The following is a 14636-nucleotide window of genomic DNA, read 5'->3' on the forward strand; positions in this document are numbered from 1 at the left end:
TTGGATGTAATGTGAAAATGGTAAAGTAACTTATTAGGAGGAACATGTTAAAAAATACATTCTGTGAGATTTTCAGACTAAAAATATAATTAAAGAAGATAATTTAGGATAAATTAACAAATTAATTGCTAGAACAAGAAGTATTTATAGTAGCTTATAGTAATCGTGGTAAGCATGCTTCTCACAAAATGTCCTTGGCTGCCGTGATCAGAAACAGCATTAAGCTAGAAAAACCTTGGCATGTTTCTTCTCAAAATAGCTTGACTTTTTCTGCATGTAATTTGTAATGCATAATCTTAGGGAGAAAATTTCAGACAAATACAGAAAGATTTGAGGAACAAGTGAAATCACTCATAATCTCATTGTGTGGAGATGATGTGTACGCGCTCCCCCGCTCCTAACCACCCCGCCTACCGCCACCATGTTATGTGTGTTTTCTGTCAACTATGTGGGTTTTTTAACAAATGAGATTATATTATGCATGTGGTTTGGGCCTCTAGAGTTCATGTAACCATTTCTTTACTAATGAGCAGTTAGTGTTTTCTAGTATTTTGCTAATTACAGACTATATAAATGACTTTTTTTTAACATATGTGGTTGCATTTGTCTCATTATTTCTTTGGAATAGACTCCTAGGAGAAGGACATGCACATCTTTATTTTGACATATATGCCTGGATTTCCTTCTAGAAGGTTTAACAGATCATGTTCTCATCAACTGTGTGCGAATACATCAGATACTATCGATTTCAATCTTAAATTATTTCCCACTGTTGCTATAACTTGCATATATTTCTTTGATGAATATTCAGTTTTGAGCATCTTTTCAAGTATTTGGACATTTGTATTTTCTTTTTTATGAATTGCTGTTTATGAGCTTTGCCCATTTTCCTGTGCGGAAATTTTTCTTACTGTAAAGCTCTGGGAAGGACTTTAATCCTTTGTCTGCCATTGATATTGGAGATATTTTTGGTCATTTGTTTGAAAACATTGTTTGTAGCAATATGGGATTTTCTTTTGGGTGTTAGGAGGGTTTAAATGGTGAATGCTTTATTTCTATATAGTAAGATGTTAGTCTTTTCCTTTACAATATGTGGCTTTGATGTCAGATTGTCCCTCCACCCCTACCCCAACCCGAGATTACAAAAACATTCCCCTAAATTTTCCTCTAGAATTATATTTTCTTTTTATACTTAAATCTGCACTCCATCTGGGGTTTATTTTGGTGTCAGCTTGTTTTCCCCCAGTGGCTATAGCCCGTTATCCCCGAACGATGGTTCTTCTTTTATTTTTAAGTTTTAAATGGTTTTCATTTCAGCAACTTTAAGTCATCATTTATAATTTTCAAACTAAAATTAAATATTTATGAATAAGATCTTTTAAATAAAAAATAACTAATTCCTATAGATTTGAGAGTTTCGTTTAAGGACTAAAACCTCTTATATTTTCATTAGCATTCTCCTAAAAAATTAGTCTAAATAAAAAGGAGCTTTCCAATTTTAGCAATAGTATAGAATTGCCCTTGGTAAAAGAGCCTTTACTTTAAATATAGGTCAGTGATAATCCTCAACCTCTTTAAGGTTTTATTTTTTTTAAGATTTTATTTATTTATTTGATAGACAGAGATCACAAGTATGCAGAGAGGCAGACAGAGAGAGAGAAGGGGAAGCAGGCTCCCTGCTGAGCAGAGAGTCCGATGCGGGGCTCGATCCCAGGACCCTGGGATCATGACCTGAGCCGAAGGCAGAGGCTTAACCCACTGAGCCACCCAGGCGCCCCCTCTTTAAGGTTTTAAAAGAGAGTCTTAGACACACGGACAGGTATTTTCAAGCTTCCGAATGCCATATCATGGAAATAAGTGTGTAATGGCATGGGTTTGGAAGCCATGCTTCTCTCTCGATCTACTCGTCAAGTTGTTAAGACAACCAGGGGACAAAGAGCAGCTTACGTGATAGCACAGGAACACAGCCACAATATCCAGACTGTGGGAAGTTCTACAGGACAAATAGAACTTTTTTATTTGTCCTGTTCTACTAGACAAATAACCCCTTTTTATCCTAGGAGAAAAAGGTAGCCCAAGAATCTATAGACCAAAAGACACTTCTGAAACAATATTTACATTTGCTTGAATTCTGATTCAAGCAAATTCTAATTTTAATTCTATTTATTAAATTCAAACTCTGAGCCATACAGACATAATTGTAATCATAGATATCGTAGATATATACATGTGTGTGACACAGCTGGAGAAATCTGAATACCATTTGGCTACTGATGATATAAAGGAATTATTACTAATTTCTTTCAGGTGTGATCATGGTGTTATGGTTGTGGTGTTAAAAGAAACTTTGCCTTTTAGAGATACACAATGAAATACAGATGAAGAACAAAGTTAGCACACGATTTAAAGAGTCACAAAAAAACAGAATGCTTTGCAGACTTTTCCACACGCATGAATGCATGCCTCCAGAAGATCTAGACACAAAGCCCCAGCAATTCTGTAGCAAGCATAAAGTTTATTTGGAGTCTCCTGATTGCCTTAGAAATCGATGGCCTTTTGGGGCGCCTGGCCGGCTCAGTCAGTAGAGCATGCAACTCTCCATCTCAGCGTTGTGAGTTCAAGCCCCACATTGGGTATAGAGATTACTTAAAAACAAAATCTTAAAAAAAAAAAAAAGAAAGGAAAGGAAAGGAAAGGAAAGGAAAGAAAGAAAGAAAGAAAGAAAGAAAGAAAGAAAGAAAGGAAGGAAGGAAGGAAATCAATGGGGTTTTTTGTGTGTTATATCTAATAAACATGGATGTGGCTATGATAATATGAAAATAATTTACATCGCCCCCATTGAATAAAATAAATACTCTGGGAAGCTGCTTCATGTAGTCTCCTATGGCTAGACTACAACCCAGTCTTCCTCGATGGGTATGCAGTCCCTATCAGAAACATACAGGACTTTAATTAAAATAGAGCTTATCCAGTGGCTTAGCTTGGTGTTGCCATAACAGAGCCTCCGATTAGGTAGCTCTAGCAACAGAAATTTATTTTCTCACAGACTGGAGGCTGGGAAGTCCAACCAAGATGCCCGCTGTGTTGGCATCTGGTGAGGATTTTCCCCTTGGTTTGTAAACAGCCACCTGCTCTCTGTATCCTCACATGGCCTTCCCTCCGTGAGTGTGCTGGGAGAGAGAGCGAGAGTGCATAAGCTCTTGGCTGTTTCTTTTTATAAGGACACTAATCCCATTGGATCAGGACCCCACCCTCATGACTGCATGTGACTTTAATTACCTCCATAAAGGCCCTGTCTCTAAATATAGTCACATCGGGAGCTGGGTCTTCAACACAGGAATTTTTTTTAAGATTTATTTATTTGAGAGAGAGAGAGACTGTGTGTGCGTGCTTGGGAGCAGGGGGAGAGAGAGAGAGAATCTCAAGCAGACTCCCCACTGAGGGAGCCTGACGCAGGGCTTGATATCACAGCCTGAGCCAAAACCAAGAGTCAGATGCTTAACCAACTAAGCCGCCCAAGTGCCCCAACATATGAACTTCGGAGGCACGAAACATTGAGCCTCTAACGCAGAGTATTCATGTGGGATAGGATTCTGTGGCAGCCAGCCGGCATATACAATTCCATTTAAAACATAATTCTTCCAAGTGTTTTATTTAGGAGATCTTATTGTTTTACTTTTTTCTCAAAATTTTATTTTGGAAATTTCAGACCCAGAAAAAATTTGAGAGAATAATACTGTGAATGTCTAACATTTTGCCACATTGCCTTTTTCTTTCTCTCGATTTCTCTCTTAGGCACACTCTCCGTGTGTATGTGTGTGTGTGTACAGGTACATACATATATATGCTATAGTATAGATATGGCCACAAACACATACATAGATATATACCTTTAAGTGTATAAATACTGTTTGCCACACCATTTGCAAACAACTTTCAGGCACAAAATTTTTTTCAACACAAGTTGATTCCTGGGTAATCAACTAAAATTGTAAGATACTGATTGGAGTTAAGAAAAGGCTAAAGTTTGTCTATTTCCGCCTCATCCAGAGCAGGGATCTTTTCTACAAGGTCCCTGATCACCGGTCTCCTTTAAATACTTCTAAAGATGGAGAATTAGTTTTGCTAACATTACTACGCATCAGAAAGCAAGAAAACTGTATTTATAAAGGTTACTTTCTCATATGTAGCTACATTCATTTCTGTTAGGAAGTAGGGTAGGATTAAGAAGTGGAATATATTTTAGAAAACTGGCAGTGTCCACTGAACATACACAGACCAAATGACCCAGCAGTTCACCCTCAGGAATAAACCCAAGAGAAATTGTATTTTTATATTCCAAAAGATGGGTATAAGAAAAAATATATAGGGCTCCTGAGTGGCTCAGGAGGTTAAGTGCCTGCCGTTAACTGAAGTCATGATCCTAGGGTCCTGGGATTGAGTCCCACGTCAGGCTTCCTGCTCAGTGGGGAGCCTGCTTTTCCCTCTGCCTCTCTCTCTCTCTCTCTGTGCATGTCTCATGAATAAATAAACAACATCTTAAAAAAAATTTTTTTAAATATATAGCATGTTTTAAAATGTCCCAAACTGGAAACAAATCAAATGCTCATCAGTAATAGAAAGGTATTCTAATCTGGGCTCCCCAGAAAGCAGAACCTGAAGCTAAAGTATGTCTCGTCTTGTTCCTAAAGCGCATAATCCCAGCAGCAGGAAGAAAGCAGAGAAAGAGGGATTGCAGATGGCGCACATCTGTTGTATAGTGCAACTGATCCCTTGAGTTCATGAACCAAGACCTCTAAGGAAGCAAGCTCTAAGTTTGCAGGGACAGACACATAAATTTTATAAGTGGGCCGTGTACCCATAAAATCTAGATATGGGGGCAGTACGTGGGTGGCTCAGTCAGTTAAGCATCTAACTATTGATTTTGGCTCCTATAATGATCTCAGGGTCATGAGATCAAGCCCTTCGTGGGGCTCCACACTGGGCAATGAGACTGCTTAAGATCCTCTACCTCTCCCTCTGTCCCCCACCCCACCGATTTCAGTCTCTCTCTCGCCCGCCACCTCTTTCTCTAAAAAAAAGAATCTAGGTATGAGGACCCAACACCAGCTGTTGGTTCAGTCTGATCCTCAAGAACAGAGCTCCGACCACAGGGCATTGTCCTGAGCAGGGGCCTTCACTGAGTTTTTCGTGTTCTAATATACCATCCAGCAAGCAAGCCCAATTTCCCTTCTTCCTCCATCAGTTGGTCATCGGGAACCCTTCCTCAGTGAGGCCACTGGCTTGAGTTAGGAGTATTGATGCAGCAGAGATGGGTAACGCACACCCATGGATGTGACTTATTCCTGCCTTCTGGACCTCCTGGGGCTGGTTCTCATGTCCACAGTACATGGGATCGCTGCTGCGACTTTGAGTCGGCGCAGCTGCTGGTCCAGGCACACGATGCACTGGTCTTGGTATCCCTTCCATGGGCACACATGCTAGGAACCAGTAGCATCCAGGAGCTGTTTCTCAGAGAGTAGTTCTCTGCCACAGAAGATAAGAACCCCACCCCCAGAATCCTTCACATCTGCCCTGCGACTCCTCTCATGCACTTGCCAGAGACATTGCACAGCATTCTTACCTCTAGCACAATCAAGTCAGCCAGATCCGATGGCCTAGGTAGGAAGACATCCTGTGTTACAGCTGGGACCTGCTGTGGAACTCCTTGACTCCAGGCTGTACTTGAAACTGGTAACCTTCCCAGTCACTTGATAAACGGATTGGAGCAGTATTCTGGAGAAAGCAATATATGCTGTCACCAAAGTCCCAAGAAGCCCACCACATCCTATGCCTCTTTCTCAGCAGTACAAGGTACAAGCAGTTTGTCTTTCAGGGACAAGTCTCTGTGCCCCTAACCAGAGGACCTCTAAACCCTTCACCAGTGTGACAGTGCCCTGAATGTTTATCCGGTCTCGCCCTCACTCTGCCATTCGTGCGCTTAGAAGGCGTGTAGGACACTGCTGGTTCCCGCCCACCAGGTCTCCCTTCGTGAAGACATCAATACCAAGAGCCAGCATGGGGTTCTTGAGAATACCAGGATGGTCAAAGTCCTAACAGGCTGTATAAGAACAGAGCTGGAGAGTTCACATAGCTCTTGGACAGCACAGTGAATGCTGTCCCTGCCATGTAAAGACTTGCCGCATTGGTAGACATCAAGAAATCAAGAAGAATCTATTGACCAGATAAGTAGGTGCTTATCAGTGCCAGCCCCATACTGACTTGTACCACACTCAGCATGGCCGCTCTCCCAACTTGTCTCTTTTAGCCAGGGCCTGCAGTGCCTTTGGTGTGGACACTGTTCCCTATTCTCCTCAATTCTTCCTCCACAGGGACCACACTTCTTAATGCAGTTGTGTAATAGCCTTTACTTTAAATTCTGCTCTCTGGGGAACCCGGGCTAAGATAGTTGGTGCCAGCAGTGATCTAGAAGGTGGACCCTTAGGAAGGGGCTTTAAAGTTGCATGACTCAGGAATGGGGTCCCTACTGCCTTCCAACCAGAGAAGGAGGAGGAAGGGAAAACAGGGAAGTTGGGTGTACTACTGAGCAGGCTGCTGCTGTTACCAAAGGCAATGGGTTGCTCCATCCTGTCACACTGATGATAAAGATGAAGAAATAGCCTCGGAGAGCATAACTGATTTGCCCAACCTAGTAACGAAACAGCTAAAAAATAGAAGCTAGTAAGTAAAAAAGCAGAAAGCCAAGTCTGTCTGACTCAAAAGCTCATGTTCCCCTCCTGCCATGGATCTTCTCTCTGGAGTAAGGATGGCAGATGGCGGAGGCCCTAGTCACACATCCTGGAAAGTTACACCGGAGCGGGGGTGGGCCTTTGTCAGCTCAAAAGAAAATGGCCTCCTAAGGAGACTGAGTAGCTGGAGCGCCGTCAGGGAGGCCAAGAATCTGTTGGTGTGGAACACAGGTTGGGAACCCGGGGGCCTCACAGGCTGGGCCTGAAGGGCGAGGTCAGAGCCTGCGAGACACCAGCAAGGTGGGTCCCTGTCAGGAAGCCAGTGCTGGCGTCTGAGGAGGGAGACGTCGGGGAAGTGCTGAACGTCACTGTGTGTGCATGAAGGGGAAAGGCAAGAAGATTTAGGGAGGGTTGGGGTTTTCTTAAATTGTGTTGTCATTGTTCTTCCGGTGTCTTCGCATTTCCCTCCTTAGAACACATATCTTCACGTCGGGTTGCTCCAAGTCAGTAACAGAGGTCTCTTCTCCTCGGCGTCTTCGATCTTCACACCCTCCATCCATAATTCTCTCAGGCACAGTTTTCTGGTACACAAAGTCTAAATTCGCCCAAAGCCTCCTGGTCTCTGGTCACCTCAGAGGAGCCAGGTGTCTTCTCCACTCTTTCTGGGGCTTCGTTCCTTTGTGTTCAGTCGTCCTCATCCAGGGTTTGTGGAACACCCACCTACTCGTATCTCCTGCTTTCCCCTTTTGATGTCCTTTTTATTTTCCTGTCTGGGATCGTCCATCTTTTGTGAGAGCCAGTGTGTGAGAGTGGCATCACCATCTTGGCATCATGAGGGTGACCGTGCTTGTCAGACACATGGCCAGAAAAGAGAAATGGCCGACTCCTTTCAGGTCACGGGGACTTCTCCCTGGGTACACAGCTCCGCCTGAGGGCCGGGCTTGAAACAGAGACCCTCCTCTTTGTGTCCCTTTGAGAGTAACCGCAGTGGTGAGCTGGCTCCTACTGACACCACCGCCGTCTCCTCACTGGGTGGCGCTTCCATGGTGTCTGTGCTCGGACACTGTCACCTCACTCCACCATTCTTGGCCGTCTGTCACCTCCGTAGGCCTGTAAGTCTCTCAGCAAGCAGAGAGAGAAAACCCTCCAAGAAGTTTAAAGTTTTAAATTTAGTTTCTGATGCACAGACAAGCCTTACTTAGCTTTCCAGTTTTTCTGTTGACTTCTTAAAGGGCAAAAACCTTAAACATAAATTTTCAAACACATGGCTACAGTGAAAACAGGTGGTTTTAGAGAATTCATTCCATTTAACTCCACAATGAGAAAAATAAAGTGAAAGTGGTAATTACAACCAAAATAGGAAGGCCTAAATTAAAATGTTTGAAGCCCTTAACCACAGTTAATGTCCTGAGGAAAGGATGTGTAGAACTGAATAAAGAAAAAAAAAGTTAATGAGAGGTTCTGCTATCTCTCAACTTTCTGTTAACAGTAGCACTGTCTTTTCTGAAGTAGTTGGAATGTCCTTGTTTTGTTCTTCTTGCTCTTTAAATTTTGATATAATAAGCTGTCTCACTTTATTTACAAGGCTTTGAAATGTGTTTGTTGCTTCCTTGATAGAAGAAGGCTACATAGTCTTTTAAACCCAGTAATGCTAGTTGTCGTATTTGGTAAATTATGCTGATGAAGTTCGTAATGAAATGACTAGCATGGCTTTGACAATGACTTTGGCAGACATTCTCATTTGTTTCTTTTTTTTTTTTTTCTTAATAGTATACAATGTTGTCAGGGCAAGTTCCATTCCAATCTCATGACAAAAGTTTGACATGCACCAGTGCGGTGGAAATCATGAAGAAAATTAAAAAGGGAGATTTCTCCTTTGAAGGAGAAGCCTGGAAGAATGTATCCCAAGAAGCTAAAGATTTGATCCAAGGTAAGACTCTACTGAAATTTTACATTGCGTATGATGTGTAGTGATTGAAGTGGAAGCATACCCATGCATAGGTATTTGTTAATTAAGGAATTCACGTCTGTTCTAGAAGGTTTCCGATTACTCTACTGAGCCTTTTTTTTTTCTTACCGGAACACTATCCCTTAGTAATATTCTCCACATCTGCAGGATCCACCAGCATCTCAATCTAGCACCTCCAAAGTGAACTGACATTATTTTACTATCCTTTTCCCAAAAATATGCCCCATCCCATCCCCCTCTTGCACTGCCAGGAAGCCAGAATGGGCGTCACCATCCACCCCCCCCACCTTCCTTACCTTCCACAGCCAGCCACCCAGTCCTGCAGTTCACCTTCCGTCCTCACCACCCCCTCATCCCCATTCACGTAGCTGCCCTCCAGTTCCTGCCCTCCAGTTCCTGCCATCCTTTCTCTCCTAAGAGCCCATGGCACCCTTTTGGTTTGTGTCACTGCCTCTGCCTTTACCTCTCTGTTATCAGTTGGCAGAGTGACCTTCCTCATACCCAGCTGTGATCACGCCTCTTTCTGCTAAAAGTCCTTCAGAGAGGCCCTGTTAGCTTCCAGTCAGACTCGCATATGGGAGCATATGAAGTCCAGAACCCTTGAGGAACTGGCCCTGCCTGCGCCTGCCTCCTGTTCCCCTCACGCTGCCTTTGAATTCTTCCCATGTGCCTGTGCTCAGATTCCTGCACGACTTCACACTTGCTCCTTCTAATCCTGGGGAAACCCTCTTCATCGAGCCCACTTGTACTCATCCCGCAGGACTCATCTTCTGGAAGCCTTCCAGGGTGTCCACACTGCGGTCAGAGATCTCCCCGTGGGTCGCCAACACACTGTGCATGGGGGTGTTACTCTTGTGCTTGTCTCCCGATGCTGTCACGGTTGGTTTTTGTCTGTGTGTCTCCTCATGGCTCCTATTTGGGCCTCCATCTCCGTATCTCTAGCGGCTTACTGCACTTGCTGACTCGTACAAGATGTTTGCATACGAATGAAGTGCATCTAGGTACCCCCTGTTCATGTGGAGCTTCCCAGTCACCAACGGGAGTCTTTGTGTTGGGTGCCAGTCTCTTCTCGGGAGAAATCAATTAGCCTACGGTAGACACAGGCTATTGTGGGCCTAGTCGTTAGCGTTCAGGATTTACTGAGGGGTGGAAATGTATATGAAAATGTAATGACTCTGTAGGAGTTTGAATCCTTCTCAGGACCATTGTGTCATGTGAACCTCATTGAAATTTATGTTTGAAACAAATCATGAAATAAAAATATCTTAATTATTCCTATAGGACTCCTCACAGTCGATCCAAATAAAAGGCTTAAAATGTCGGGCTTGAGATACAACGAATGGCTTCAAGACGGCAGCCAGCTGTCCTCAAATCCTCTGATGACTCCAGACATTCTAGGGTCTTCAGGAGCTGCTGTGCAAACCTGTGTGAAAGCAACCTTCCACGTAAGGCCCTGTGCTCCACACATGGCGGGCAGGTTTAAAAAGGAATCAGATATGTTTACTCCATAACCTCCAAGACACGCTCTTGGTACATTTAAAAGAATGTGTTATTTTCATTCTAGGTGTGTTTTTATAAATCCCTCCGTAATAAAAACACATTTATTAACAGAAAGTATGTGGGGGACCCGAGTCACTGCCAACCCACAAAATACTTACTTGACATTCCGGATGAGTTTGTGAGATGAGGCAGTAGTCTGATATTTGAAGAGTTGAAAATTTTCAGTAGATAATGAAAACAATATGCATTGTGTTGGAACTTTTCTCTTTCAAACAGGCTAAATCATTTTCTTTAAAAGCTATAAATAAACATTAGGAACTAAGGCACATGTGAAAAGTCCATTCACTCAGCCACCATTTATACCTAACATACCCTCATGACTGTGAGGGGTAGGGAATAAGAGTATGCTGTTCCAAGCAGATGCAAAGGTTTTAAGAGAATTATGTAAGAAATAGATGAGTTAGGGAGAAGTGATGTACCTCTGAAGGGATTACCTTGAGAAAGGAAAAGGGCTGGCATTTCTTCTTCAGTTGCAGACATGGATTAAAAATTAACGAACTAGGGTATGTTGAGGTGTGAAGAGATTAACCACAGGTTTGTTCAGATGATCCCCAACTTCCCAGTGACATTTGATGCAAAACTATCAAGAGTAACCCCAGTGACACCCAAACTTAAGGCTGAAAGAAGTGGAGACAGGAAGCCGTGAGGAGAAAGCCAGGCCGAGGCAGGTGGAGCTGAACCTCTCTATGCAGACGAAGTATCCGAGATATACCCCAATTACCCCGACCTGGAAGTGGAGAAGAGAGCCCTAACCGATCCAGTCTGCTCTGTTTGGGGATTTTGTGGTCAGAATTTTAAATCTCAGACACAGCACTAATAAAAGTAACGGGGGTTGAGAGGTTGGTGTTTTTTATTGAAAGGTAACACTGACTTCTTCAAAAGATTTATGAGAACCCTAACTCCTGAACAGCCTGGCTGGTTTGATTTACACAGAGCCGTTGAGACTCTAACCCTGAGCTTCCAGACCCTGCCAGTAGGTTTGCGAGTGAAGGTTTTCAGGACCTTATTCCCAGAGCAATTTGGAGCTGTGACTGGTGACAAAAAAGTTGTCCTCTGCTAGGAGCCCTAGTTGCCAAGAGAACTTCAATTTCTTGACCTTCACAGGACCTCCCTTTCTTTCTCCCCTAGGCCTTTAACAAATACAAGAGAGAGGGCTTTTGCCTTCAGAATGTTGACAAGGCCCCTTTGGCGAAGAGAAGGAAGATGAAGAAGACCAGCACCAGTACAGAGACACGCAGCAGCTCGAGCGAAAGTTCTCACTCGTCCTCGTCTCACTCCCACGGGAAAACCACGCCAACTAAGACCCTGCAGCCCAGCAACCCCGCGGACCCCAGTAACCCAGATACGCTCTTCCAGTTCTCAGACTGAGTGGTGCAGGGACGGTAGGAATGTCACCAGTGATGACCCATCGCACCTTGAATGCCCTCAGCATGTGCCTGAGGTGATGTCTTACACTTTTCAAACTGCGTCCTGTTGATCTTTTTGGAATCTGCCTCTTAGGGAATTTTTTTCAGAAAAGCCCAGTTGGTTATCCTTGTCCAAAAGCACTGGACAGAAAATGTTACTGTGAATAGAGCACCTGTTATACTGTTTAGCGACCTAGCATGATGCCAACAGGACTGTTCTGGAAAGAGCAAAGGTGTCTGTCTGTAAATCTAATTAGGGACATGGTAGGTTTGAGCAGCTCACGGAATGAGTCGAGGGTTTTCCAGATGTCTGCCAGCAAGAGTCACTTGTACTGTGATGACGATACCTTTTGCTTTGCCTTGTGGACAGCCTGGGTTTTTAAGAGATTTGCACCCCTCGAACAGTGATTTCTCAGAGAAAAAGGTCTGAGAGTCTTCAGAATGATTCTGTAGTGAATTGTGTGTGTGGTAAACGCTTATTTCTTGAGAGAGGATTTTAACTTATTGTCTTTATTTTATGGTTACATATGATGGTAACCTGTTATTATTAATCTTTTTCTAAAAAGTAAAAAAATAAATAAAAAAAATAAAAAGTACAGGAACTTAAGGTCCCGTGCTCTGCATTTGGGATCTCTCTGAGATGCATGCTAAGCTACTTAACGTTTTTAATTTTGCACTGCTCTTTCCTGGTGATTTGTTTTCATGGTTATTGCAAAATAATAAGGTACAGGTCTCTGTTTTAAGTAATATTGCACTTTATAAGAGAATATGAATAAAGGAAACTATTTTATAAAGTGCACCGTTTAAAGCATATGTACTGCACTTTTGCCAGTTTTTCCATTATCCTCTTTAAATTTGTCCTCGCATCCCCCTTTCTACCTTGTTTGTGCAAGTGGAATGGGCGTAATCATTAGCCCCTTAGGCACCAATGTGCAGAAAATCTAAAGGGAAATTCTATGAAACACTGTGCTTCACATTCGTACACTGTGTTGTCTGCAGTGAGGTATGCCCTCCTGTAGTCGGATATTATGTACATAGTATTTTAGAATCATGACTATGACTTGTCTTGAAATTTTTCTGTTAAATTTTAAATCCAGAAGGCATATTTTATAAACTTATGCAGAGCACTTTTATTGCTCCAAAGTTCCGAAGTCCTAGAGAAAACAAGTGCTATGTGATGAAGACATTTCACTGAAAGTTTGCTGCATTTTCAAATACGATTAATTCATTCCCTATGCAAAAAAAAGAAGTGATAGGATTTGTATGCTGTGTTTTCTTTTAAAGCCATCACACAAAATGGCAGGACTGAGAAAAGTGATCTTTGCTATGTTTACAAGAATCATGCTTAAAAGATGATGCCCGACCTGTTTATTTTATAATTTTTGTTAATGACAACTTCTTGAGCATTGGTTTGGAACTTGGGCATGATATTTATTTATTCCTTTCTTAAGGTAATAGCAGCATTAATTTCAACCAGTTATGAATACTAAAGATATTGTGCTCTATGTAATGGTAGCATATTTATTACTAAATCCATGTATATATTAATAGCGCAGGCAAAAAATGGCAAATATTAAAATATTTTCAAAATATTATATGATTCTCTTCACATTTTTGTCCACAGTGGTTATTGGAAATAACTTTTCATACTTTTCAGTGGCCTAGATGGCTCCACGATTGTCATGAATCAGTGATAGTTTTGTACGCCTAGCTTGCAGTCTTTCATGGTAATGATGGGAAATCTTTACGTGAATGATTACCAACCTGTAGCAAATCCACAGAATGTGATTCCATCCAGGCACAGCATTACAATGACCAAGAAAATATCCGTTTATGTCTATAGTTATGTTGAAGAGATTTGGAAATGTCTAAGTTAGCTCTTCAGTTCATTTGTTAAACTACGCATCCTGGTAGAAAATACTAGTTGTAAAGTATGAACTGAAGGGACTTTGTTGTTAATGGAAAATGACCTAGAAAAAGAGTATACTCTAAGAACTGATGATGTCATTGACTCCTGGAGAGTGAAATTGAGGGGTTTCCTTTTCCTTTATTCTTAGTGCCTCTTCTTCTGAAGGACCTGACAGAAAACTGAATGGGTGAAAAGGCAGGCAGGGTAAGAGGAGGATGGAAAGAGAAGGCTAATCCGTCACAGTGAGGCTCCCAGAATTACCTAGAATGGGCTTCTGGAAGAACCTCAGAAACACTCAGAGTAGTGCCCCCTTTTCAAATGTCTTCATGCTCACCCTACTTAGAAATTCCCGAGAGACAGCTCTGATGCTGAGTCTGCAGCATTTAGACTGTGTGCAGGCTGTTCGTGGCTGGTGACTTGCACTTTGAAATTCACAAAGCTTTCACTGAGTCATAGCAGGAGTAAACTGAAAAATGCTTCATGTGAAAATGTTCAGCAAAAGGACTCTTAGTGTTAGGAAAGAAAAAGGAGTAGATCTTAAAAAAACCAAATATATACATTAAATTCTCCTTACAATATTAATTTTGGAGATAAAGCCAAATCACCCCTCCCCTTTTTCCCTGATGGATTTTATTTGCAGGTAGTTTCTGACCGTCATAAGTCCTGATGCATATATTTTGTGACTACATAGGCCTGATTGAGAGTCAAGCAGGTAATAGAGGAAATACATTTTAAAAGACCAGTTTCTCCTTCTTCTTATGCCGGATCTTGTAGCTGACTTAGTTAATTTAGCTATTTTGGAGTTCATGCATTCTTCCCAACCTCTATAAAACAATGAGTCCGTGAACCCCCTGGAACCGAAAATCAAGCTGCCTAGAGTTAATTTCAACATGCTTCTTTGTGTTGGAGTTGCGGAATCATTTACCCATGAAAAAAAAATGCTTTTGAGTGTTTTTCTATTGCTGCCGATTTCTCAAATAACTGTGTAAAGGCCACATGTAAATTACAAGGTAAGTTATTTTAAGGAAGACTATAAGAACGATAGTAGCTATTTTTCTATAAGG

At 42.2% G+C, this 14636-nt stretch overlaps 1 protein-coding gene across 8 annotated transcripts in view; it reads left to right on the forward strand.

Moving 5' to 3' along the window:
• RPS6KA5 (ribosomal protein S6 kinase A5) overlaps positions 1–13258 on the forward strand; it is a 175797-nt gene extending 162539 nt beyond the window's left edge. For all 8 annotated transcript variants that reach the window (XM_047736460.1, XM_047736458.1, XM_047736461.1 and 5 more), the window contains 3 exons: positions 8499–8658; positions 9979–10142; positions 11386–13258. In XM_047736460.1, coding sequence (XP_047592416.1) covers positions 8499–8658; positions 9979–10142; positions 11386–11625 — 564 coding nt within the window. In that variant the 3' untranslated portion in view covers positions 11626–13258. The remainder of the gene's footprint in view (positions 1–8498; positions 8659–9978; positions 10143–11385) is intronic.
• Positions 13259–14636: the final 1378 nt, after the last annotated feature.

This window comes from Lutra lutra, chromosome 7, assembly GCF_902655055.1.
Source record: "Lutra lutra chromosome 7, mLutLut1.2, whole genome shotgun sequence".
Lineage (NCBI taxonomy): Eukaryota > Metazoa > Chordata > Mammalia > Carnivora > Mustelidae > Lutra > Lutra lutra.